The 27,948-nt window shown below is 38.6% G+C and overlaps 1 protein-coding gene across 6 annotated transcripts in view; it reads left to right on the top strand.

Moving 5' to 3' along the window:
* The window catches only part of CKAP5 (cytoskeleton associated protein 5), a 99,216-nt gene that overhangs the window by 30,134 nt on the left and 41,134 nt on the right, over nt 1-27,948 (top strand). For all 6 annotated transcript variants that reach the window (XM_021925834.1, XM_021925829.1, XM_021925832.1 and 3 more), the window contains exons 5-18: nt 781-952; nt 2,098-2,230; nt 2,467-2,567; nt 4,209-4,322; nt 11,005-11,109; nt 14,139-14,228; nt 14,342-14,506; nt 15,398-15,526; nt 16,554-16,736; nt 18,796-18,909; nt 19,190-19,300; nt 20,598-20,690; nt 24,686-24,871; nt 25,967-26,061. In XM_021925834.1, coding sequence (XP_021781526.1) covers nt 781-952; nt 2,098-2,230; nt 2,467-2,567; nt 4,209-4,322; nt 11,005-11,109; nt 14,139-14,228; nt 14,342-14,506; nt 15,398-15,526; nt 16,554-16,736; nt 18,796-18,909; nt 19,190-19,300; nt 20,598-20,690; nt 24,686-24,871; nt 25,967-26,061 — 1,791 coding nt within the window. The remainder of the gene's footprint in view (nt 1-780; nt 953-2,097; nt 2,231-2,466; nt 2,568-4,208; nt 4,323-11,004; nt 11,110-14,138; nt 14,229-14,341; nt 14,507-15,397; nt 15,527-16,553; nt 16,737-18,795; nt 18,910-19,189; nt 19,301-20,597; nt 20,691-24,685; nt 24,872-25,966; nt 26,062-27,948) is intronic.

Raw genomic sequence — 27,948 nt, 5'->3', positions numbered from 1 at the left:
GATGCCGAGAGTTACAGTGTGATAGCCACAAAGTCAGGAACAAAATACTGCCAGGATTTGTGATCTATCTAGGTAAATGAATCACTTTAATTATAGGAACTATTAAAGGTTTATTAAAAGTAGATTTCATTCATCTAAATATTTATAAACTAGTTTATATTTGTAAGCTTTATATATTTGAGGTATTAGACTGGGCATGGTGGCTCACAGCTGTAATCCCAGCACTTTAGGAGGCCAAAGTGGGTGGATCACATGAGGTCAGGAGTTCGAGACCAGCCTGGCCAACATGGTGAAACCCCGTCTCTACTAAAAATACAAAAATTAGTTGGGCGTGGTGGCACACGCCTGTAATCCCAGCTACTTGGGAGACTGGAACAGGAGAATCACCTGAACTTGGGAGGCAGAGGTTGCAGTGAGCCGCAATCACTCCATACCACTCTAACCTGGGCAATGAGCAAAATGCCATCTCAAAAAAAAAAAAAAAAAAGGTATTATACATGTTGATCCTTTATAGGTTTTAATTATTCCTAGTCTGCTTACCTAGAACGTTTGTTTTAAAATGGTGATATTATTTTGGGCCCTACACACTAAATAACATTCTTGGAAGAACAACACTTTAGTAGGTAAGTGGTTATGAGTTCCTTTTGTTGCCTTAAAAAAACTGAACTTATATAATTCTTCTAATATATAGATATGGAACTATGTTTGAATGAAGAAAAGCTGATGCTTTACTTAATCACATTCCATGTTGACAGTGTTTCCCCAATTTTTTACTTGTAGTGAATTTGGTTCCAAAATCATCTTGCTTAAGCCAATTATCAAAGTGTTGCCAAAACTCTTTGAGTCTCGAGAGAAGGCTGTTCGAGATGAAGCCAAACTGATTGCTGTGGAGATTTACAGATGGATTCGAGATGCTCTGAGACCCCCATTACAAAATATAAATTCTGTTCAGGTGAGACAAAAAGTTTTCTGGTTGCTTTTGCATAAGGTTAATATGAAAATATTTTCTTCCTATCGTTGTTGATATTCTGTCCTTAAAAATAATTATTTTTCATTCTTAATTTTGAAGTCAGCTTTTCTGAGCATAACTAACGTTCTCTGCAGTTCTGTTGGGTGGCAGAACTTACTATCTGTGTGAAGTACATTCTTTCTGGCTTTTTATTACAATTGGTTTTGGAGACTCTTCTGATGATGTAAATGTATCTGAATTAATGAACTAATGAGAGTATCTTAAAAAGTGGGACTTACTGTTCTTTCTTAGTGCTTAGACATACATCTTCCTTATAGTAAATTCAAGTTGGTTTGACTTATGCTGTAAAAGAAATGTAATTTAATTATATATTTTCTTCTTCTGGTGCAGTGGTTCACACTTATAATCCCAGCACTTTGGCAGGCCCAGGCAGACAGATCACTTGAGCCCAGGAGTTCGAGACCAGCCTGGGCAACATGACAAACCCTATCTCTATAAATAATTAAAAAATTAGCCAGGCATGGTGGTACAGCCTGTAGTCCTAGCTACTCGTGAAGCTTACGTGGGAGGATCACCTGAACCTGGGGAGGTGGAGGCTGCAGTGAGCCAAAATTGTCCAGCCTGTGCAACAGAGTTGAGACCCTGTGTCAATGAATGAATGAATCTTTTCTTGTTTGCCCTGGTAGAGCCACATAAATAAGAAATTGGAGGCCAGGCACGGTGGCTCACACCTGTATTCCCAGCATTTTGGGAGGCTGTGGCAGGAGGATCACCTTAGGTCAGGAGTTCAAGACCAGCCTGGCCAACATAGTGAAACCTCATCTCTATTAAAAATACAAAAATTAGCCAGATGTGGTAGTGCACTCCTGTAATCCCAGCCACTCGAGTAATCCCAGCCACTCGAGAGGCTGAGGCACGAGAAATGCTTGAACCCAAGAGGTGGAAGTTGCAGTGAGCCAAGATCATGCCACCGCACTTCACCCTGGGTGACAAAGTAAGACTGTGTCTCCAAAAAAAAACAAAAAGAAAGAAATGGGTCCTGATATGTCAATAAATGTAAGTATTAAGTATGTTAAACTAATGGTGGAGATGCAGATGTTATTTAAAATATTATATGATATTTGCAGTTGAAAGAACTAGAAGAAGAATGGGTCAAACTGCCAACAAGTGCTCCTAGACCTACTCGATTTCTTCGTTCCCAACAAGAGCTAGAAGCTAAATTGGAACAACAACAGTCTGCTGGTGGAGATGCTGAAGGAGGTAAGCCAATTTTAAACACTGGTTTCTGCAAAAATTAACCAGAACTGGCACTGCCACAAGAATCTGTGTTCATTAGGCATATTTTGTAGGATTGCCTTTAATAAAATATAAGTTGCAAGTAGCTTTAATAACTCTGGTCCCTTCTCTGTTAAAATTTCATCAGGGTTGTGAAAGGACTGATAACTGATGAGTAAAACAATTTTAACCATTTTTAAGGTTTGTTTTTCTCCTTGAAGGTGGTGATGATGGTGATGAGGTGCCACAGATAGATGCTTATGAGCTTTTAGAAGCTGTAGAAATCCTTTCCAAACTTCCCAAAGACTTTTATGACAAAATTGTAAGTAATAGTTAAACTTCTTTCATTTATTTCTTGTAAAATAATTACTTGAATAGAATTAGAACACTCTGCTGAGCCCTTGCCTGGTGCCTCCCCTTCCACCCCATATCTTCCCTAGTAGAGTGAGTTAGTTGCTTCTTCCTCTTTGCTCCCACACTACTTTGTACATATATATATTATAGCACTTTTTAAAAACATGTCTTGCCATAAAACCAGAACATTCTTGACTTCCTTTTTCTCATTTTCTCTCTGATTTAACTTTAAAGATCTCCAGATTTCTCCCGTCTCCATTTCTACTGCCACTACTTTACTCCAAGGTTTCTTGACCTTAGCACTGCTGACATTTTTTTGTCAGCTGTCCTGTACATTGTATGATGTTTAGCAGCATCTATGGCTTTTATCCACTAGATGTCAGTAATACCATCTGCCTAAGTCATGACAATCAAAAATGTCTTCAAACATTGCCAGATGTTCCCTAGGAGACAAAATCATCCCCAGTTGACAAACACAGTCTTATCCCAACCACCGCTGTAGTAGTGAGTTGTTGGTTATGTGATTGTTCTTCTCTGGTCTTTTTAATGTTGTCAGTGTAGAAATTCCTCTCCTGTAATTGTGCCACTATGAGATGGGTGGGCTAGAAATGCTTTCTATTAATGTTTTCTTTTTGACATCTGCTTACTAATGTTTGCCTAGAAAATGAGAATGAAATGTCTATGGCATTCTGTTTATTATATTACTTTAGTTATAACATCTTATGAAAATACTTTTTATATGTGAATAAAAATTTATATATGTGAACAATTGTTCTGATTGCCTCCAGTTTTTTATATATGTAATATATATAATATATTTGTATATGTTTATAAAATATATTATATATCTATAAAATATATAATAGATATATATTTATATACAATATGTAACATATATAAATATATAATATATTATAATTATATATAATATATAATATATGCTTCTGATATATCTATAAAATATATATATTTATAAAATAAATATAGAAATAAAGGATTGCATTTAATAAAATATAAGTTGCATGTTGACATTTGTTGTCAGCTGTCCCGTGCATTGTGTGATGTTTAGCAGCATTTCTGGCTTTTATCCACTAGATAAATATAAATATATATATATATATATAAGTATATATACACTAGGCAAATATAAATATATAATAAAAATATGTATTTATAAATATATATATTTATAAATATATATATATTTTTTTTTGAGAAGGAGTCTCGCTGTGTCACCCTGGCTGGAGTGCAGTGGCGCGATCTTGGCTCACTGCCAGCTCTGCCTCCCAGGTTCACGCCATTCTCCTGCCTCAGCCTCCCGAGTAGCTGGGACTACAGGCGCCTGCCACCACCCCCGGCTAATTTTTGTATTTTTAGTAGAGACAGGGTTTCACCATGTTAGCCAGGATGGTCTCGATCTCCTGACCTCGTGATCTGCCCACCCCGGCCTCCCAAAGTGCTGGGATTACAGACATGAGCCACCGTGCCTGGCCAGTTTTATAATTAAAAAAAAAAAATTATGTATCTTTGAATTAGCAGAATGTAAAAAATAGACTTTTTTTCTGCTCTCTTATTTTCTGTTACAAATGACTCATATTGTATCTTGCAGGAGGCAAAAAAATGGCAAGAGAGAAAAGAGGCCCTAGAGGCTGTAGAAGTACTAGTAAAAAACCCCAAACTGGAAGCTGGCGATTATGCAGATTTAGTAAAAGCATTAAAGAAGGTAAATATGAGGACTTTCAGTACTGGTATTGTAACAACAATCAGGCCTTTGAATTTCTTATTAGTCATCTTTTTAATTACATATACATTGCCACTTAAGGAACATTACCGATAGTATTTGAATTATAGACATACATTTTTAAAGGATTGTTTTAAATTACTGTTGTGAGTTAGTTTCATTTTTAGTCTTCGTTTTTTGTCACTTTGACTTTAGGTATGCTATTTGATAGCTTCTGTAACTCTCTAGGAAAAGAGAGTTGCTGATCTAGAACTACATATTCCAGTTTTATAATTCTACAGGATGAGCTATTTAAGTTAGCTGTATTTAATTGGACAAATATTAAACATGATAATAGCAAATGATAACACACTACATTGTATCAGTATGTAAAATAAAGAGTATAGGAATATGTGGTCAATTTTGAAACAGGCAAGTACTAAGTAAGAGATAAACATTTTTAGAAAATACTCTTTTGGTATTGCTTAGGTCCAAGCAAGTTGAATGCTGCTGGTGGACATTTTGTATGTAGTAACTTTTTATGAAACCTGTAAGTATAGATCAAACACTGTGGATATGATTATAGTGCTTAAGAACAAACTCTGAAAACATCTTGAACACAGCAAGAATGAAAATTTTGTTTGCTTCCTCAGTCTGAAATTACAGAGGATTATAATGGTGATGGGAGGAAGTTGGTTTTTAATTATACGCACATCTAAGTATAGTGATTCTCATTACTCGTAGTAGTTATATTCTGTAAAGCCACTGAGAACACTAAATTAGTGAATATTGAATCATTGCCTCTGAGAGAAATAAAGCGTTAGGATCCTGCAACCCTTTGGTCACAACATTTCCATCAATCAATACATAACTTTGTTTTATTCTGTTTGGAGATACCATATTTAATATATATTGTTGATTCATTAACATTGAACTCTTGGCCAACAACACTATAACTCTTGCCTGACCGAAGCTTTTCCTATCACGTGTATTTTCTCCCTAAGGTACATCACAGCCTGTTTGCACTTAGGAATACTAGACAGCATTTCAGCACTACACTTAGGGACCATTTTAAACAACAAAAGCACCAACAAAAAACACAAAAATGCAAAAACATGGCACCGAATAAACCATGAAAAAGACACTTGTTTATAGTGTAAGAACTGAAGCAAGAAGGCAGAGTGTTATCTTGTCTACCTCAGCTGGGAGTGTGCACAATAGACAACACAAAATGTTCACAGCTCTGAACTTGTCTGTGAATGACCAGGAAACTACCATGAATGTTGATTCAGGGATTATAAGTAAGTTTAGCAAGTAGTTGAATTTGCAAATATGGATTCGTGAATGATGAGGATCAACTATATTCTAGTAGTTAACCTTCCTAGGCTTTCCTCCTGTGGAATTTGGAGGCAGAGATATGATTTGTGAAATCTTTGTTCAGTCATCAGTTTTCCATCTTGAAGAGCCACAGTTGTGTAAAATAAATTAAAAGAGAATTGCCCTAGGGGAAAAAGAGTTTTACCAACCTGGAACCTGAGAGAAAAGAATGGGAAGGGGAATAGTAGAGGACACTGAGACAGGGAGAGTCATATTCCAGTGGCGTATGAAGAGAGCTACAGATTCTCTGTCAGTTCTTCCAGCATATGATTATTATTAGAAATCTTACTGCTCTGGTGCTGAATTCTCAATGTGTCAAAGAAAACCTTTTCTTTTTCCTTATCATTATGTGTTTTCTACATGCATTTTCTAAGGATATTAGCTTCTCACACAAAGACAATTCTGTGGTTTTCACTGGCATTGTGAATGTAAATATAATCTCTTGCTGTTCTATATAAAGAAAGCATCATGGATTTTATATTTGAGTAGACAATAGATTTCTGAGAGATCCAGGGTAGCAGTAGAAATTTCTTTCCCTTTTCACATGGTGGGACGGAGGGAATTAAAGACCACAAACAAGTAAAAAGAAAGTGAATTTTGTGGCTAAAATATTTAAAACAATGGAAAGTTAACTTCAGTTATAAAAATTAACCTGAAACAAGACATTTTCTTTTCTTTTTGCATTAAGTAGTGACAGAGACTTTTTTTTTTTTTGAAATGAAGTTTCACTATTGTTGCCCAGGCACGATATCATCTGACTGCAACCTCTGCCTCCCATGTTCAAGTGATTCTTCTGCCTCAGCCCCCAAAATAGCTGGGATTTGTAGGCACTTGCCACCACGCCCAGCTAATTTTTGTGTTTTTAGTAGAGACAGGGTTTCACCGTATTGGCCAGGCTGGTCTCGAACTCCTGACCTCAGGTGATCTACCCTCCTTGGCCTCCCAAAGTGCTGGAATTACAGGCATGAGCCACGGTGCCCAGCCGACATTTTATTTTTTCTGTTTGATTTTAGTTATATGTACACACAAACTTTGTATTATGTTGACTTCCTAGAAACATAACAAAAGTGGGGAAATGGTGAAATGGAAAAAAGAGGATGAGATTGAAGAATAGATTACAGACCAATCCTTTTTCCCTCCATAATTATCTCTTTGTATTATATAAATCAAGTAATCCCATTAATTTCTCAGTTTTTTTCCTTTAATGAAAGTAGTAAAAAGACATGCACTTTAAAATTTCTTATGGTATTCCTGAAATTATTTTTAAACTGTTTTGAGTTGTCACCTGATTTAGCATATTCTGTGGGCTTTCCTGTTCTCACAGATTATAGTTTTTGTTTTTTTCTATTATTTTTAATTAATTTATTTATTTTTGAGACAGGGTTGCGCTCTGTCACCCAGGCTGGAGTGCAGTGGCATGATCTCAGCTCACTGCATCCTCCACCTCCCGAGTTCAAGTGATTCTCCTGCTACAGCCGCCCGAGTAGCTGGGATTACAGGCGCGTGCCACCATGCCCAGCTATTTTTTTTTTTGTATTTTTAGTAGAGACAGGGTTTTGTCATGTTGCCCAGGTTGGTCTTGAACTCCTGTCCTCAAGTGATCTGCCTGCCTCAGCCTCCCAAAGTGCTGGGATTACAGGCATGAGCCACTGCGCCCAGCCTATAGTTCTTTTATTTATAAGATGCCTCCCTCCCACCTCATCGCTTCTTTGATTTTGTCACTTGCCTATGCCTATGGGCATTTGGTTTTTTTAATATATGTATAATTTATTTATCTTTACATTAAGATTTGGATTTTCAAAGTGCTTTCTTATATAATCTTTAGACTTCTATGTGGTATTAATCTTTTTTTCACTTGTTCTTTCTACTTTCCCCTCTTAATTATTGCTTGTATTCGTCATAGTTTTCTAAACACAGTAATTCATAATAGGTTTCATTAATTTGCTTCCTTCCCTCTGTCAACAGTGTGTTTTTGTTTATTATTAACTAATGGCTTTCATTTCTAGTTAAAGATAAATACCAATTGATAATTACTTTAAAGCACTTTGTGTTTTAATACTGTAGGCCTCAATTTATGAAAAAAGTGACAGTACTTATAACTGTGTACAAAATTTCCTATTGTTTAGATTATATTGAGATTATGAGCTAAAGCTTCCATTCCCTGGTCTAGAACAGAAATTACTGAAAAGATTCTTACCTCTGAAATGGAGTCTCCCCACATATGTTACTTGTCTTAAAAATAAACACTTCTCCATCTTCCCTACTCTCATTTTCCAGTTGAGAATAATTTGTTTATAGGATAAGTGTCAATGAGTGTGACAGGCAGATATTGTATTAGGGTATCTGGTCCATTGCTCACTTATAAGTTTATTTGAGCCTTCGCAATCTTAAAATTTAACAGATTCACGGTATCTTCTTCAATACTATACATTAAGATCATGAGTATCTAGAGTTTAGCTCCCACTGGTTACTGTTCCAACAATGGATAGGGAGAGGTATTCTCCTAAGAAAGGGATAGAATGATAGTTCTTTAACTGAGCCCGTATGACAAAATCACCCTTTGAGCCATATAAAAATACTGATGTCCAAATTTTGTCCTGGATTCATTGAACTAGAATTTATTGGAACGGGGTCTTACATGTTTTTGGTGTCCATTCCTAGAATATATATTTAGATGCTAAATATAAAGTCTAGCATTTGAATCATATCTGAGAGATATTTTGGTAAGGAAAAATAATCAAAACATTTATAAATACCAATAGTGATTTCAATACAGAATGAATGGAAAATTTTTTCTCCATAGACTTACAGTAATTAGAAATTTAACAAAATGTTTATTACGACCCTGATCTCATCCTCTCATAAGGAAAGTAGACTTAACACAAGTTTAGAGGAAGAACATGCTTTACTTAATAAAAGGAGCAAAAGCTTTGGAATCAGAATTGACCTGGGTTTGAATCACACAGCATTACCATTTGCTAACTACCTGACTGTAAGCACAATAATCTCTATTTAATTTTTAGAATCTGGTTTGGGTACAGTAGCTCACACCTATAATCCCAACACTTTAGGAGGCCGAGGCGGGCTGATCCCTTGAGCCCAGTAGTTTAAGACTAGCCTGGGCAACATGAAGAAACTCTGTTTCTACAAAAAATAGAAACATTAGCAGGTGTGGTAGCACTTGCCTTTAGTCCCAGCTACTCAGGAGGCTGAGATGGGAGGATCACTTGAACTTGGGAGGGGGAGGTTGCAGTGAGCTGAGATCGAGCCAGACTCTGTCTCAAAAAAAAATTTCTTTTTGAAATCTGCACATTTTTTGTTGTTTTTTGTTTTTGAGACAGTGTCTCGCTCTGTCACCCAGGCTAGAGTGCAGTGGCACGATCTTGGCTTACTGCACCCTCCGCCTCCCAGGTTCAAGCGATTCCCCTACCTCAACCTCCTGAGTACCTGGGACTACAGGCGCGTGCCACCATGCCTGGCTAATTTTTCTATTTTTGGTAGAGGCAGGGTTTCGCCATGTTGCCCAGGCTGGTCTTGAACTCCTGGACTCAAGCGATCCTCCCACGTCAACCTCTTAAGGTCCTGAGATTATAAGCGTGAACCATCACGCCTGGCTGTGAATCTGCAAAGTTGAAATAGTAATAGTACTTACCTCATAGGGTTTGGGTGAAAATTAAATTTAAAAAGGATTATAAAGTGCCTACAAAATGTTGGTGCCTAATTTGTTTTTTTAATAAATGTTTATTCATCCTTATTCCTCAGCACTTAAGGAGTGCATATAAGTGCCAAGTTGAACTTCTTGCATGTTGCATGTTAGGAGTTGTTTAATGCAGAGAATCTAGAATAAAGCATTCTGCTTATGGAACACCAGATTGTAGGGACTAGATAAAATTCAAAGTAGTTGGGAGGCATTACTCCTACTAGGAAAAGAATGAAAAAAGAAGAGTTTGGAGGCATTTATAAATAAAGCAGCTGTGTTTGTGTGTGTGTGTGTGTGTGCATGCATGTGTGCGTGTGTGTGTGTGTGCATGCATGTGTGCATGCATGTGTGTGTGTGTGAGAGAGAGAGAGTCTTGCTCTGGTGTCCAGGCTGGAGTGCAGTGGCGCAGTCTTGGCTCACTGCAACCTCTGCCTGCCACGTTCAAGTGAGTGATCCTTTTGCCTCAGCCTCCCAAGTAGCTGGGACTACAGGAATATGCCACTGTGCCTATATTATTGTATCATAAAGCAGCCTTTTAACACCAACTGATTGGGCAGTGTACCACAGCAAAATCTTACCAGGAAGGAACCCAGTCATAATCACTGTCTTGCTAAATTGACACAAATGCAGCTACTACCCATGAGTTTAGATAAGTGCTGGGCTTTGTGGGGAGTGGCATAGGAGGGCAGTAGTATAAGCAGTGCTAGAGGAGAATCAACTGAGACTCTGAATCAAAGCTTAACCATCATTAGATGACTGAAGTGGCAGCCTCAAGGCCAGAAGCTTCCTCAGAAGAATGGTTGCAATAGCATTAACAATTTAGAGTCCCCATGGACTTCCTGAAGGTACCTGCAGCAGTTTCTACTGGTGCTTCTTGGTAATGAATGCTAGAGCTGTTGCCCAGTCGTGTCTTTCAGAGATACGTTGTCTTTTCATTTTCCTTGTCCCAAAGCAAAGTCAGCAGACCTCTAGTCTCTCTGCCATTATCAGGGTCATTTCCTGCACAGTTGAACAGTGCTGGCAGCCCAGACTGCCACTACTGGATAGTGAGAAATTTGATGTTGTGGTTTTATCTATGTTTTATTAGTAGAACTTCAAGATAGAAGACTAAACATAATGAAGCGAAGCTCCCAAATTCAATACAATGAAAGAAGAATTTCTCCTATCTTGTAGTAAATAGAATTGGTCATATATTAGCATAAGAGCTTTCAGAGTTCTTTTTTTTTTTTTTTTCCGAGATGGAGTCTCGCTTTGTTGCACAGACTGGAGTGCAATGGTGCAATCTTGGCTCACTGCAACCTCCACCTCCCGCGTTCAAGTGATTCTCCTGCCTTGGGCTCCCAAGTAGCTGGGATTACAGGTGCCTGCCATCATGCCTGGCTAAATTTTGTATTTTTATTAGAGACAGGGTCTCACTATGTTGGTCAGGCTCATCTCGAACTCCTGACCTCAGGTGATCCACCCACCTCTGCCTCCCAAAGTGCTGGGATTACAGGCGTGAGCCACTGCACCTGGCCTCAGAGTTCTTTTGAGAATAAAATTTCAATACTCTTCTACATGGCTGTGACTATTTTGTTTTCCTTTCCACGCGCCTCCCCCCACTTGTAGGTTGTTGGAAAGGATACCAATGTCATGTTGGTGGCTTTGGCAGCAAAATGTCTTACTGGCCTGGCTGTTGGGCTAAGGAAGAAATTTGGACAATATGCAGGACATGTAAGTAACACTCCTTTTTAGATACAGATCAACAAAATTTATCAAAAATGGTAGTTCTAGTTTGCTGTTTGCTTTAAAACAACTCCTTGGCATAGATGTGTATATATTGTACAAGTAAATTTCTCTCTGTTTTGTTAATATTCAGCATATCTTATAAATTTCAGTAGATGTCAGTTATAACAAAATTTATAGGCCTTGTGTAGAAAGTCAGGGACTAGGCCTAAAGTACTTAGTTGAGTTGATTTATTTACTTACTTACTAGTATCTTACTTTGTTCTTACAACATTATACACATTATAACAAGATGAAACAAAACTTGTAATGACCAGGACCAGAATGAAAATGAGAGTAGGAAAGGCAATAAAAAACTATAAATGTAAAACTGTGAGGTTAATATATAAAATATATTTTATAGTGTTTTCCTATTTTAATATATAATTTACTTATGTATTTGAGAGTTTTATATAGGTTACAATGTTATATATTTTATATAGGTTATCTCCATTTTACTTATTCAAAGAAAATCTGACTGGAGACATTTGTTGCCTGTACTATTTGTATAAGTTTGTTTCCAATCAAATTTGGTAATAATTTTAATTAATTAAGATGTTTTCTTTAACTGTGGCTTCTGTCCTTTGGCCTCTAAATCTGGTCTGAATTACTAAGAATGGCTCAGCATCCTAAAAATTGACCTTATTGATCTTTAGAGTTTAGCTTGCTAGCCACTTCATCATTTGATTCCCTAGATTGACTTAGGAGTTTCCTAATAGTCCCTAGTCGTGTGTCCATTTTATATTGTGAAGCTAATCCTCACATGAGCTATGGTATTTGGAGCTTGCTTACTCATAGCATTAAAAATAATCTCAGAGAACTTAACTGAAGAAAAAGAAGACACTACCAAATAAAAATAAATCATGACTGGCTTATTACTAGGGAAATAAAAATAAGGGTCTATAAAACCCTTAGACATGTACATCATAAATTGAAATAAAATTAAAATCTATTTTTGTAGCAATCAATATTATATAATATCTATGTGTATACGCTATTTCCGTCAATTTTGTGTTACTTAGTAGGATATTTCACACTTTTGTATTGGGAATAATTTTTCAAGATAACAATTTTTTCCTAAACCACTTAAATATCAGTTCAGAGAATAATTTTAATTTTTTTTTTGTTTTTTTGAGACAGGGTGTCACTTTGTCACCCAGGCTGGAGTACAGTGGCACCATCTCAGTTCACTGCAGCCTTAACCTCTTAGGCTCAGGTGATCTTCCCACCTCAGTCTCCCGAGTAGCTGGGACTTTAGGCACACCCCACCACGCTTGACTACTTTTTGTATTTTTGGTAAAGATGGGGTTTCGCCATCTTGCCCAGTCTGGTCTCGAAATCCTAGGCTCAAGCCATCTGCCTGCCTCAGCCTCCCAAAGTGCTGGGATTACAGACTTGAGCCACCACACCCGGCCTAAAATTCATTTTAATTTACCAAATTATGATTGGATAATTGCCTGGCTTTCCAGTTTGAGTTCTGATTCTGGCTTTGTTTAACTTTGTTGTCCTGGTTAAAGAATGTCTCCTTTGCTCTAGAGTTTGGGGTCTCCCCTGCCTTAATACTGTAATATATATGGTGTTAGTATCAAGCATGTTAGTGACTTGGCTTTATTTTCTGTAAATGTTTACAAACTGTCTTTTTGGCAATATTTATAAAAGTGAACGTTAGCTTTATAGGCATTAAAATATCTTGATGTTCAAGTTTATAACTAGTATTAAAAAGTCTCATATTTTTCCATGGGAACCATAGTCCTTGAACTATACCAAGTAGTCTATAACCACTTCTGTGAAATCTTGAAAACAATTTTTTCCTTTTTTTGGATGCCATTGAGCTTTACTGTGTCCTTTGGACCTTAGAAATTTCCTTCTCCAGCCTGGGCAACATGGAGAAACCCCCATCTCGACAAAAAATAAAATAAAAAATTATATTTACAGGGAAGTGGTCAAGAAGTTAATAATTTAAAAAAAAAATTATCAGATGTGGTGACATATACCTGAGACCTACCTACTCGGGAGGCTGAGATGAGAGGATTACTTGAGCCCAGCGGGCCAAGGCTGCAGTGTGCCATGTTCATCCCACTGCACTCCCACCTGGGTGACAGGGCGAGACCCTGTGGTGCAGAGGCAGCAGATAGATTGAGAAGCACTGCCATAGTGGGAGAGAATGAGAATTCTTCATTATTGCAGCATAAGATTCTATGTCCTTCAAGAAAGGAAATGACTTTTTATTCCACTTAAATGTTTGCTTTATTGGTTTGTTTTGGTGGAGACAAGGTGGTTTTTTAGAAAGTAAGTTTTATTGAGATAAAACTTACGTACCATAAAATTTGCCCTCTTAAAATGATTTTAGAATATTCACAATGTTATGTAACTATCAGCACTATCTAATTCCAGAACATTTTCATCACCTCAGAAAGAAACCCCTTGCCCATTAACAGTCACTCCCCGTGCTGCTCCCTGCCCTTGACCCTAGCAACCACTAATCTCCTTTTTTGTCTCTGTGGTTTTAACATTTCATGTAAATGGAGTCATCATACAAAGCATGGTCTTTGCGACTGCTTTTTTTTTTTTTGGAAGACAGAGTTTTGCTGTGTTGCCCAGGCTACAATACAGTGGTACAGTCACAGCTCACTGCAGCTTTGACCTCCTGGGTTCAAGTGATCCTCCCACCTCAGCCTCCCAAGTAGCTGGGATCACAGGCACATACCACCACACCTGGCTAATTTTTTTGTTTGTTTTAGTAGAGACAAGATCTCACTCTGTTGCTTAGGCTGGTCTTGAACTCCTGGCCTCAAGCAACCCACCTGCCTCAGCCTCCCAAAGTGCTGGGATTACAGGCATGAGTCACTGTGCCCAGCCTATGACTGGCTTTTTTTAAACTTAGCATACTATTTTTAAGGTTCAGCCATGTTCTGGTGTACATAAATATATCATTCCTCTTTGTTGCCGAATAATGTTCTAGCCATTCACTTTTACAGGTTGTGCCAACCATCTTGGAGAAATTCAAAGAGAAGAAACCTCAAGTGGTACAAGCCTTGCAGGAGGCAATTGATGCAATCTTCCTTACTGTAAGTTGACAGCATGAATTTGTGGTTTTATCTGAAGTAAAGTTTGTCAATATAATATTTTGATTGTTCTTTACAATTGAAAAAAGTTCATTAAGCACATTTTCTTTCTAAAGACCACACTACAGAACATCAGTGAGGATGTTTTAGCAGTAATGGATAATAAAAATCCAACCATCAAGCAGCAGACATCTCTTTTTATTGCAAGAAGTTTCCGCCACTGCACTGCTTCTACCCTGCCAAAGAGCTTGCTAAAGCCCTTTTGTGCTGCACTACTTAAGGTACAGACTCTCCTTGAAATTGGGGGAATATTGAAATTATACCTAGGCAGGATTTTTTCCCTGCTAATTATGTACAGTGACTACTTGACTTTCAGACTATAGAGGTCATAATCTTTTGAGGAGCAGACTCTTTGCAGCTTGGAAACTACATCCAAATTCTCCTAACTGTGTTCCTCTTCTTGAAAGAAAGCACAAGTTAGTGTTATGATTCCATTAACTGTTAAATATTTTGTTTCTTTCTTGGCCCATATACTGGTGTTCAGCTGGATCTGGCCAAGCATAGGCATCAAATGTGGAGTATTTGAAGATCATCTGGGAATGAGTCATTTTAGATAGAGGGTAAGAGGAAAAGGAAGCACTTAATTTTGCTAAATGGATTACCAAGGGTTTCCTTAACCCAGAAAGAATTTTTTTGTTTGTTTTTGTTTTTGTTTTTTTTGTTTGAGATGGAGTTTAGCTCTGTTGCCCAGGCTGGAGTGCAGTGACACAATCTTGGCTCACTGCAACCTCCGCCTCCCAGGCTCAAGCAATTCTCCTGCCTGAGCCTCCTGAGTAGTTGGGATTAAAGGTGCATGCCACCATGCCTGGCTAGTTTTTGTATTTTAGTACAGATGGGGTTTCACCATGTTGGCCAGGCTGGTCTCAAACTCCTGACCTCAGATAATCCACCTGTCTTGGCCTCCCAAAGTGCTGGGATTACAGGCATGAGCCACCGTGCCTGGCCCAGAAAGAATTTTTGAAAGAGGAACTGTCAGTTGGCACAAGGAAAGCTACACTTAGCTTCAGAAAATTGTAAAAACAAATTCTTTATCCAGCAACCATCAGTCTGAATTAAAATGAGTAATGCCTAAAATACCTTGCATTAATATTTTGCTTACTTCTGGACTATAGCACATCAATGATTCTGCTCCTGAAGTCAGAGATGCTGCATTTGAAGCATTGGGTACTGCTTTGAAAGTGGTTGGCGAGAAAGCAGTAAACCCATTCTTAGCTGATGTGGACAAACTCAAGCTTGATAAGGTAGGTTAGTAATGGATTGGACTGAATTTGGACAACAGTCCTGTCTCTTTGCATCATGGCTTTGTCTCTTGACAATTGGAGAGTACTGGTATTCTTTTGATTGGGATTTCTTGATTTTTTTTTTAAATTGCCCTTTACAGTAGGAAAGAAATGCATACTTGAAACAAGTTTTGGAGGATGCTCTCTGGTACTTTTTGTCTTCAATTTTGTCTGTTGTTTTACTAAGAAAAAAAATGCTGATATCACCTCAGGAAATTTATTTCATCCTCCACTGGTAGTTCACACCTAGAGTTTGAAAACATAGCTTTTGAGAATTTAAGTTTCATTCAAGGCCATGATGGTGACAATAGTAGAAATATCTTTCAAATTGTAACCAAAAAAAGCTGAGTGACCAGTCTGTAGAGAAGATGAAAACAGTTCTGTGAAATAAATTTATTTCTAAAGTCCATAAAGTTACCTTCCTATATGTGAATGTCTTCCATAAACAATGTGGTCATTTTAAGTTTATTACAATTCTAATTTGTAAAGAAATAAAATGTCAGATTAATATCTTACATATGCCTACCTACTGCCAGGAAAGTGTGGATAATTTATATTTGTTGAAAGGGAAATTTTTTCTCTGAATTTTTTTTTTTCTGGCAACGAGTCTCAGTCTGTCGCCCAGGATGGAGTGCAAATGGCACAATCTCAGCTCACTGCAACCTCTGCCTCCTGAGTTCAAATGATTCTTGTGCCTCAGCCTCCCAAGTAGCTGGGATTATAGGCATCTGCCACCATGCCCGGCTAATTTTTTTGTGTTTTTGGTAGAGACAGGGTTTCACCATGTTGGCCAGGCTGGTCTCGGACCTCTGACCTCAAGTGATCCACCCATCTCGGCCTCCCAAAGTGCTGGGATTATAGGCTTGAGCCACCTTGCCCAGCCATTTCTCTGAATTCTTACGTGTAGTTGTGGTTTAGAAATGTAATAACATAGTGGTTGTGTTTCAAAGTTGGGCTTAATGATGTTCATCTCATTTTCATTCTCCAGATCAAAGAATGTTCAGAAAAGGTAGAATTGATACATGGTAAGAAAGCCGGACTAGCTGCTGATAAGAAGGAATTCAAACCTCTGCCTGGAAGGACTGCTGCTTCAGGGGCTGCAGGAGATAAGGACACAAAGGACATTTCTGCACCCAAACCAGGACCTCTAAAAAAGGCACCTGCTGCTAAGGTTAATAGATTATTTGAAAATAGAATTTAGTAAGGAAGGGTGTGAGTCTCAGGTTCATGGTTGTTCCTCTAAAATTATTTTGTTTGATAAATGAAATAATTTGCCACATTAAAAATACAGCAGAAAATCTGTTAATGAAGATAGGATATTCCAGCAATAAATTCAGCTATTTGAAGCTTTAATAGAGATAAAAATGGTAACAAAGGCACAGAAGTGTGTTTTGTCAATTTAACATAAAATTTACTATCTTAACTTTTTTTTTTTTTTGAGATGGAGTCTTGCTCTGTTGCCCAGACTGCAGTGCAATGATACAATCTCGGCTCACTGCAACCTCTGCCTCCCAGGTTCAAGGAATCCTCCTGCCTCAGCCTCCCAAGTAGCTGGCATTACAGGCACCTGCCACCATGCCTGGCTAATTTTTGTATTTTTAGTAGAGACAAGGTTTCACCATGTTGTCCAGCCTGGTCTCAAACTCCCGACCTCAAATTATCTGCCTGCCTCAGACTCCCAAAGTGCTGAAATTACAGGCATGAGCCACCATGCCCAGCCTCAATAAATCTGTCAATTAATAAGTAAAAATTGATGTCTGTTAACAACAACAAAAAGAATAGTAGGAGATTTGTTATTTGAAGTATCTCTCCATATAGAGAATGCTATTACAGAGAAAAATCCAGAAGAGGTATCGTAGTTAATCAAAGAGTACAGAATTTTCTATATTTAGGGTTAGAATATAAATCCCTTTATGGGGTTATTACTATGAACCAACAAAACCATACTGTTGATATGACATGGTAAGTATTACAGGCTTCCATTTAGTTAAAAACTGGCATCCTTAGTTTTGCTAACTACAACTTAAAATATTGGAATATATTCAAGATAACATTTGTTTCAGAACAGCTCTGGATGCTGAAGACTAATTTGGTCCTCTGTTATTTTATCTTTTCTTTTTAGGTTTGCAGCATTTCATAACAAATATCCAAAATAGGTAGAAGGAACAATGTGAATGGTGATGCGTGTTGCCATAATATAGTTATCATTTGCTGTGTACATTGTGATATACTATTTTCTTGTGACTTTTTCCCCCCGTACATATTCTGCTTTTGTATCTTGGGACTTCTGAAAACTGGAGTGGAATGAATATTTTTTGTATTTTTTGTAAAGATGGGGTTTTGCCATACTGCCCAGGCTGGTCTTAAACTCCTGGGCTCAAGGGATCCTTAGCCTCCCAGAGTGCTGGGATTACAGGTGTGAACTACTGCGCTCAGCTACTTGGGAAGCTGAGATGGGAGGCTCACTTAAGCCCAGGAGGTCAAGGCTACAGTGAGCCGTGATCGGGCCACTGCACTCCAGCCTGGATGACAGAGCAAGACCCTGTCTCAGAAAACAAACAAACCCCAAATAAATGTAAAAAAAAAAAAAGGTATAGGGATGTCATTCTCAAATTAATTTGTAAATGTAGTATAATTTCAGGCCATCTCTTTTGTTTCATTTATCTCATTAATTCTAAATTCAAGTTTTCAATATGGGGTCTACAGATTACCCCATGGGTGGTCTTCAGGGGTTCTGTCTGACCTTGAAACTGTGCTAAATTTTGTAGGTACAAAAAATGTTTATTTTAGGGTAATCCCTCATTTTAATCAAATTTTTGAGGGAGTATGTGACTCAATAAAAGTTTTAAAACCACTGTTTTAGGCCGGGTACAGTGATTCATGCTTGTAATCCCAGCACTTTGGGAGGCCAAGACAGGAGGATCACTTGAGGCCAGGAATTCGGGACCAGCCTGGGCAACATGGCAAAACCATGTTTTCTGTCTCTACAAAAAAATTTTTTTTAATTAGCCAGGCATGGTAGCACACGCCTGTGGTCCCAGCTACACAGTAGGCTGAGGTGGGAAGGCAGATCCCTTGAGCCCAGGAGGTTGAGCCTGTAGTGAGCCGAGCTTGTGCAACTGCGTTCCAAGCTCGACAACAAAATGAGACACTGTCTCAAAAAAATAAAAAATAACTCCACCATTTTAAATCCTTAAGTGGTTTAATTTTTATTTTTTAAATTGTTTTAGGCTGGTGGGCCACCGAAGAAGGGGAAACCAGCTGCACCGGGAGGCATAGGGAATACTGGAACCAAGAACAAGAAAGGACTGGAGACTAAAGAAATAGTGGAGCCTGAGCTCTCGGTCAGTATTACACACTGAGCCTGAAACTCATGAACCCTGCAAAGTGAGACCTATGAGAAGACTGGAGTTGTTGGTGGGTTCTACAACATACAGTTAACTGATATCTTTTAGCTTATTGAAACTGCCTTGGACAGTCTCCTTTATCAAAGTATAATAGAAGCCTCAGAAACTATAGCATACCATGGGAATATTCTTTTAGTTTTGACTGGAGTATGTTTACATTTTTGTCATCTGTTCCCTTAAGCAATTCCTAATTCTAATATGTTTTTGTATCTTATAGATAGAAGTATGTGAAGAAAAAGCTTCAGCTGTTCTTCCCCCTACCTGTATACAGCTTCTTGACAGCAGTAACTGGAAAGAAAGGCTGGCTTGTATGGAAGAGTTCCAGAAGGTAGTGCATAGGGATGAATTGAGTATGAAAGAAAATCAGATTATATGGAAGCAGTGAAATTGATAATAAAGAATTTGTCCTAATTGCTGTGTTTTATAACCAGCGAACACATTTCATGGCATTAAAGATGAGGTGGGACTTTTTATTTCTTGTAGCTGTGTAGTGTTTGCTATCTTTAAACATCAGTATTCTATGGCCTCTATAAGCTCATGACTTAATACTTAAGAAAATTATATTCTTATTCTGAATTATAAGGCTTAGATTAAATTTTTTTTTTTTTTTTTTTTTGAGACAGAGTCTTGCTCTGTTGCCCAGGCTGGAGTACAGTGGCGTGATCTCAGCTCACTGCAAGCTCCACCTCCTGGGTTCACGCCATTCTCCTGCCTCAGCCTCCTGAGTAGCTGGAACTACAGGCGCCCGCCACCACGCCCGGCTAATTTTTTGTATTTTCAGTAGAGACGGGGTTTCACTGTGTTAGCCAGGATGGTCTCGATCTCCTGACCTCATGATCCATCCACCTTGGCCTCCCAAAGTGCTGGGATTACAGGGATGAGCCACTGCAGCCGGCCCAGTCTTCATTAGATTAATTTTTTAACTATGGTACTCGCTCATAAACTTCCTAGGCAAATAGGTCTCTCTACTTAAACCATCCCTCATCCAGTACTTTTTTCCGGCTTTATCATCATGATTCCTTGGTAGAATTGGACAAAACCTCTCAAAAACGTGTGTTGTAAAGGAACATGGCAGTTCATTTTGGCACATACCGGGTGATTCTAATGAGGAAGGGTAAGGAGCAACTGCAAGAGCACTGTCACTTAAGGCAGAGAAGCCTTCCAGTCCTGCTTCTGCTGCCCATTCGGTTTAGATCTGAGTTTGTACATCTTTAATATTCAATACTTTAGAACTTCGAATCTATTCTGCTTTGCTGTTTTTAGGAAAATCAAGGAAGAGAAAATATGTATAAGCAGTTTCTGCCACACACTAGGCAAATGAAAACTATTATTTTGCATGGAGCAAACTTTTTGTGAATTCCTGAAATGTGAGATAAATGTTCAGTGATACTAATTTAACAGCCATATACCAACCATCTAGCTTAAGAAATAAAGCATTATAGACATAAAAACACAAAGAAATAAAGCATAACAGCAGAAGCTATATAAGCTCCCTCAATAACCCTTCTCAGTTCTAGTCCACTCCTTCCTTCAGAGGTAACCACTTACTTGACTTTGGTATTTACTCTTCCTTTGGAACTAATCTTTAACCCTTTAACTCTTTTATTCTCTTATTTTACTTCAAGGCTGTTGAGCTAATGGACCGAACTGAAATGCCATGCCAGGCATTAGTGAGGATGCTAGCCAAGAAACCTGGATGGAAAGAAACTAATTTTCAGGTATTTAAAATGTGAGATTTGATATCTTTTATTGAAGTAATTTACATTACATCATCCTATGGAGTAATAGAATAGTTTTGGTAATGAATTTTTTTTTTTTTAATTTTTTTTTTGAGATGGAGTTTCACTCTTGTTGCCCCAGCTGGAGTGCAATGGCATGATCTTGGCTCACTGCAACCTCTGCCTCCTGGGTTCCAGTGATTCTCCTGCCTCAGCCTCCCGAGTAGCTGGGATTACAGGCACCCGTCACCACGCCCGGCTAGTTTTGTATTTTTAGTAGAGACGGGTTTCTCTATGTTAGTCAGGCTGGTCTCGAACTCCTGACCTCAGATGATCTCCCCGTCTTGGCCTCCCAAAGTACTGGGATTACAGGTGTGAGCCACCGTGCCCAGCTTGGTAATGATTTTTAATGAACAATGGGGTGTGTGCATTTTGATTGAACACATAACTACAGTTGACTCTTGAACAATGTGGCAATTAGGGGCACTACCCCTTGTGTAGTTGAAACTTCACATATAACTCTGGACTCCCCAAGAACTTTACTAATAGCCTACTGTTGCCAGAAGCCCTACTGATAACATAGTCAGTTAACGTATTTTGTATGTTACATGTATTGTATATTGTATTTTTACAATTAAAGTAAGCTAGAGAAAAAATGTGATTAAGAAAATCCTAAAGAATAGAAAACATATTTACTATTTATTAAATGGCAATGGATCATCATAAAGGTCTTCAGTTCCCATCATCTTCATGTTGAATAGGCTGAGGAGGAGAAAGTAAGAAAAGGGGTTTGCTGATTCAGGAGTGGCAGAGGCAGAAGAAAATTCATGCATAAGTGGATCTTTGCAGTACAAACCCGTGTTGTACAAGGGTCAACTGTATAACTTTATATAACTAGGGATTTATATATGTATAAATATGTAAATATATACATCCATATATAATTTGTATAATTTAGATATATGCATTTTTTTCTTCTCACTTTTAGGCCTAGAAGGCTTCTTATCTAATCTTTACATATTCAAGGGAGAAATAAACAGATAGCTTTTTTATTTGATGGGATAAAAAATAAGTGCAGTCCTTAAATTGCCAATGAAAATTTAGCATATAATCAATTGTATAGCCCCATTAACTGATAATAGAGCTGAAATTTAGCAGTACCAAGTTATTAGTCTAAGGGGCGGGTATAGAGGGAAGTATAGGAAAGTGGTGCAGGAAAGTAAATGAGAAAAAGTTTCCTTCTCTTTTTCTAGATGTACATAAAATAGACCTCATGCTAAACAAACTTGAAATGTATCAGGTTTATTTTTGGCATCCTGCTAGTCTCTTTTTGGTTTCTCTTCTGCTGCCACCTCTTGTTTTCCCTCTAGGATGTTTAGCTCTCTCATACACTGTGTTTCCCTTAGATTGTGTTACATAGGTTACATAGCACCTTATTCGTATAGGCCAGCTCCACAAAGGCTAAATATTCTAAAAGATTCTTGAGTTGTGAGTTGTCCTCTTGCTCTCACAGCACTTTTTTTTTTTTTTTTGAGAAAGGCCTTCACTCAGTTGTCCAGGCTGGAGTGTGGTTGTGCAAACGTGGCTCACTGCAGCGTTGACATCTTAGGCTCAAGAGATCTTCCCATTTTAGCCTCCAGAGTAGTTGGGACCACAGGCGTGCATCACTACACCTTGCTAGTTTTTTTCTCAAATTCTTAGAGAGTATGAAGTGTAATCTCATTGTGATTTTGATTTTCAGCCACCAAAGACTCTCTCCTCGGTTAACTTAATGACGAGCTAATGACTGGACAGATTTTCTTAAATGCCTTGAACCAATATGATCTGTCTCCCACCCTCTGCCAAGGGCGTGTGTGTGTGTGTGTGCGTGTGTGTGTGCGCGTGCTGGTTCATGCCAGAGATACTCAGGCACTTTACAGCTGTACCCTGGAATTCACTTTTAAAGCAAGGTCTTGAAGGTCAGTCAGAGATCCGAGATTAGGTCCCTTTTCAGTCTTTCCTGGGCATACACACAACCTTGAAAATTCGCACGACCTTCTAGATTCTCAGAGTCCTCTGTGGATATCTCATTCCCTAGATCCTTTTATGTTTTTGACCAAGCTGGTTTCCCCCAACTGGTATTGTGGACTTACACAGCTCTGATGTTAGATGTTAAGCAGTTGCCACTCATTGTTTTTGTTGTTTTCAACAAAATCCCTGGGGATAGGGCTTTTCCCACTGAGCTAGCTAGAGTCCAGTCAAATAACAGGCCCTTCAAATGGAGCTTTTCTAGGAAGCAGCCAGAAAAGACAGTACTTTGGGTCAAAACTTTTTGAGGAAGTCCAAACCTGAGCTGTCCCCCCACCTGCCAGTGGCTGCACAGCTCTTGGTTTTCATAGTTGCTATGGTTACAAGACTTCAGGTTTTGAAGGCTACTGTGGAGCTGGAAGAAAAGGGGAACAAGGCAAGTTAAATCACCGGAAACCTCACTGTCCTTACTGAAATTTCAGCATCCTGTCTTTAAATGGTTCTTGTATTGTTACAAGCCTTTTTTAATTGTCAAAGTTGTGAGGTAAGTTGATTTGTATAGTTTTTGCCACTGTTCTGTGTTGCTTTAAGGAAGATCAGTTTTTTAGAGGTATTGACTCTACAATTGCAGAAGTCCCACTCAAGATAATTACATTTCTTTGTTTTGTTTTTTGGTTTGGGATTATTTTTAAAATTTTTTACATTTTTATTTTTTTCACACGCCTGCTATGTCAAATTTTGGGGGTTTGAGACAAAGTCTCACTCTGTTGCCCAGGCTAGAGTGCAGTAGTGTGAACATGTCTCTCTGCAGCCTCAGCCTCCCAAGTAGCTAGGACTACAGGCGAAGGCCACACCCAACTAATTTTTGTACTTGTTGTAGAACTGGGGTCCCTCCATATTGACCAGGCTGGTCTTAAACTCCCAGGCTCAAGCATTCCTCTTGCCTCAACCTACCAAAGTGCTGGGATTACAGGCATGAGCCAGGCGATAATTGCATTTTAAAAGAGGGTGTTTGTGTGGCTGGGCACAGTGGCTCACGCCTGTAATCTCAGCACTTGGGGAGGCTGAGGTGATATCCACTTGACATCTACTTGAGGTCAGGAGATCGAGACCAGCCCGGCCAACATGGTGAAACCTCATCTCTACTAAAAATACAAAAATTAGCCAGGCGTGGTGGCAGGTGCCTATAAGTAATCCCAGCTACTTGGGCGGCTGAGGCATGAGAATCACTTGAACCCGGGAGGCAGTGGTTGCAGTAAGCTGATATCACACCACTGCACTCCAGCCCGGGCGACGGAACAAGAATCTGTCAAATAATACGTACATACATAAATAAATAAGTGGGGGTATTTGTCACCTAAATGAATCTGTATAATAGAATTTCTAGTGGCTTAACAAAGTTGAAATATTCACACAATACAAAGAAAAATATTTATGAGCAAAGGGGTCCTTAATCCCATAGATCTGCCATCACAATAATATCTTTAAATTATTTTCCACAGATGTTTTTATTCTTTTACTTAAAAGCCAACAAGTTCTCTAAAATCTCTCAAGTTCTGCGTTGTGTGTGTGTATAAGAGGGTTGTAGTGTTTTTGTAGGCAGCCCTAGTAGTAATTCTCAGTTATACAGTCAGTAGTAATTTGTTGTGTATTTTAGGATGTGTATTCAGTACTAAATGCAAATAATCATAAGAGGAGGAAAATTTAAAAATCAGATTTTTCAATTCATAAACTTTCTGTGCAATATTATTTGTTAATATTTTGGAACACTGAGTAGCTTTTTTTCCCCTCTCTTCACTGTCAGTTAAGTAATTGGTAACAATTAAAGGATACAAATTATTTTGCATATTTGTTTAAAATCCTCGTTTTACTTTAGTTGTGTTCTCAGCTGTCCCTAACCATGTCATATCTGTTACATGCTGTTAATACAAGTAAATAAATAAATGTCCTTGGCTTGCTCCTAACTTTATGAACTTATCCTTGTTCAGGTGATGCAAATGAAACTTCACATAGTTGCTTTGATTGCCCAGAAGGGAAATTTTTCCAAAACGTCAGCTCAGATTGTATTAGATGGCCTTGTGGACAAGATTGGAGATGTGAAATGTGGGAACAATGCAAAAGAAGCTATGACAGCAATAGCTGAAGCCTGTATGTTACCGTGGACTGCTGAACAGGTAACACAGAACTCTTATTCCTCCAGTTTTCCTAATTTTTTTACCCAAACTTTAAGCTTACTAATTAAACATTAGTTTTTATCTTCTCAAGTAAAATCTTTTTTGATACTGCATTTTGTTTTGAGATGGAATTTCACTCTGTCGCCCAGGCTGGAGTGCAGTGGTGCAATCTCGGCTCACTGCAACCCTCCTGGGGTCAAGTGATTCTCCTGCTTCAGCCTCCTGCATAGCTGGGATTACAGGCACCTGCCACCACACCTGCCTAATTTTTGAATTTTAACAGAGACAGGATTTCATCATGTTGGCCAGGCTGGTCTCAAACTCCTGATCTCAGGTAATCCGCCTGCCTCGGCCTCCCAAAGTGCTGGGATTACAGGCATGAGCCACCACACCCGGCCCTTTGATACTGCATTTCCATTTTTACCTTTAAAAATACTCTATTGCCTAGTGATGAAAATTTATGTTAGTCAAAAATATTCGGTCAGACACAGGGTCTCACACCTGTAATCCCAGCACTTTGGGAGGCCGAGGCGGGAGGACAACGTAAGGCCAGGAGTTTGAGACCAGCCTGGACAACGTGGTGAAACCCCGTCTCTACTGAAAATATAAAAATTAACCTGTAATGCCTGCTACTAGGGAGGCTGAGGCGGGAGAATCACTTGAACCCGGGAGACAGACATTGCAGTGAGCCAAGATCATGCCACTGTACTCCGGCCTGGGCAACAGAGTGAGACTGTCTCAAAACAAACAAACAAAACATTCTATAGACAGTGAAAGCCCACGAGCTCTCGAGGCTGCAATGATTGATGATTGTGCCACTGTACTCCTGGGTGACAGAGCAAGACCTTGTCTCTAAAAATAAAAGATATTGTAATGCAGAGTAATTGCTGAAAAGCTATAAACAGTCCAGAATGCCTTTTAGTCCCACTGTCACTCACCTCATTTTCTTGTGTAGGTTAACTCTTGTTCCTAAGGCATTCTTGCAGTTGTTTTAGCATCAGAAAACTCTGTTTAATGCACATCTGCCTTAATGTCATGTGTATTTCTATAAGAAATACGAGATAAAACACAGATCTGTTGGTTTTCCCGTTTCAGGTTGTGTCAATGGCTTTCTCACAAAAGAATCCCAAAAATCAGTCAGAAACTCTGAATTGGCTATCAAATGCCATAAAAGAATTTGGTTTTTCTGGGTAAGTCAGAACGAAATCAAGTGGAAAATAGTTAAATGTTCTGTCAGTTTCTAAGTCGTGATTCGTCGTAGCTATTGCTGCTTGTTTCTGAAGCGTGAGAGCTGGATTGTCTCATTTATATAAAATAAAATTACCTTTGTTCTCAAAGGTCTATATTGGCTTGTGTTCCTGCATTTTAATATTCACTGAAAGAGTTCTCTAAGTTATTTTTCCTTAAGCATTAATAGCTGTCCCACAGAAAATCCAGTTCCAAGAATTTCTAGTCAAATACATTAGGAAATTTCTGTATAAAATTACATTTGTTTAAAGACCTATAGTATGCCTTGACGAATGAAATGCTCTCAGAAATCTTCAATAGAAGAGCTTGTTTAACTTTAACCCACTGTTCCCAAACTTATTTGCATATAGAGCACAGTTGTTTATTTAAAACAAAACTTTATACAGTTTACTTTATTCCAGGTACTTTTAAAAAGCACTTTCTAAATCATAATTCATTTGGTTTAATCGTCATAAAAACTATGTGAGGCATTATGTTATCTCTATCTTGTAGATGAGGACTAAGGCACAGAAAGTTTAAGTAATTTGGGCCCATCATAGTTAGGAAAGTGGCAAAACCAAGATTTTAATCCAGGCATTCTGGTTTGGAGAAAGAATGATGTAACTGCTATACTATGTTGCCTTTGTCTGTGCCATGCTACATTTTGCAACATGCTTGTTAATATCTCGTAAAAGGATATTTTGAGTTCTACTGATTGAAAAAACACTATTCTAGAACTTACTCAAATAGCAAAGAACTGTTGTTGTTGTTGTTTTTTTTTTTTTTGAGACGGAGTCTCGCTCTGTCGCCCAGGCTGGAGTGCAGTGGCCGGATCTCAGCTCACTGCAAGCTCCGCCTCCCGGGTTCATGCCATTCTCCTGCCTCAGCCTCCCGAGTAGCTGGGACTACAGGCGCCCGCCACCTCGCCCGGCTAGTTTTTTTGTATTTTTTTAGTAGAGATGGGGTTTCACCGTGTTAGCCAGGATGGTCTCGATCTCCTGACCTCGTGATCCGCCCATCTCGGCCTCCCAAAGTGCTGGGATTACAGGCTTGATGTTTGTTATGTTATTATCTGTGGTGTTCTCCCATAGTTGAGGGTATTGTTATAATTCCTCTTAATTGTACAGTCTTTGATATAACACAAATCTCTTGGCATGTCACTTATAAAAGCCACATATTTTCCTCTTTTTTGTTACGATCTTTCATTTATTCATGTATTAAACAATTACATATTGGCTATTACAGTGTTCCGATTGTTTGTTCCAGTCCTTCAGAATACATCGTGAGTGAAATTAAAGTTCTGTTTCATGGGAGTTACGTTTGAATAAAGAAAGATAGGTAATAAACAGTACATATATATATATAAAAAGAGAGACAGAGAGGCAGGCAGGCCAGGTGCGGTGGCTCATGCTTGTAATCCCAGAACTTATGGGAGGCTGAGGCAGGCAGATGACCTGAAGTCAGGAGTTCGAGACCAACCTGACCAACATGGAGAAACCCCACTTCTCCTAAAAATACAAAATTAGCTGGGTGTGGTGGCACATGCCTGTAATCCCAGCTACTCAGGAGGCTGAGGCAGGAGAATCACTTGAACCCAGGAGGCGGAGGTTGCAGTGAGCCAAGATCATGCCATTGCTCTCCAGCCTGGGCAACAAGAACAAAACTCCATCTCAAAAAATAGAGATATATATATATTTACATATATATGTTTATGTAAAGCAGGATGAGGGGTTAAATGGAATAATGTGGTATAGTTTAGATGGTGTTGTTTTCTATATAGTAGTTGAAGAGTTCTTCCTGAAAAAAAGACATTTGAGCAGAGACCAGGATATGAGAGAGCAAGCTGTGAT

The sequence above is a fragment of the Papio anubis genome, chromosome 12, assembly GCF_008728515.1.
Source record: "Papio anubis isolate 15944 chromosome 12, Panubis1.0, whole genome shotgun sequence".
Lineage (NCBI taxonomy): Eukaryota > Metazoa > Chordata > Mammalia > Primates > Cercopithecidae > Papio > Papio anubis.
This window is presented reverse-complemented; position numbering and strand designations above follow the sequence as displayed.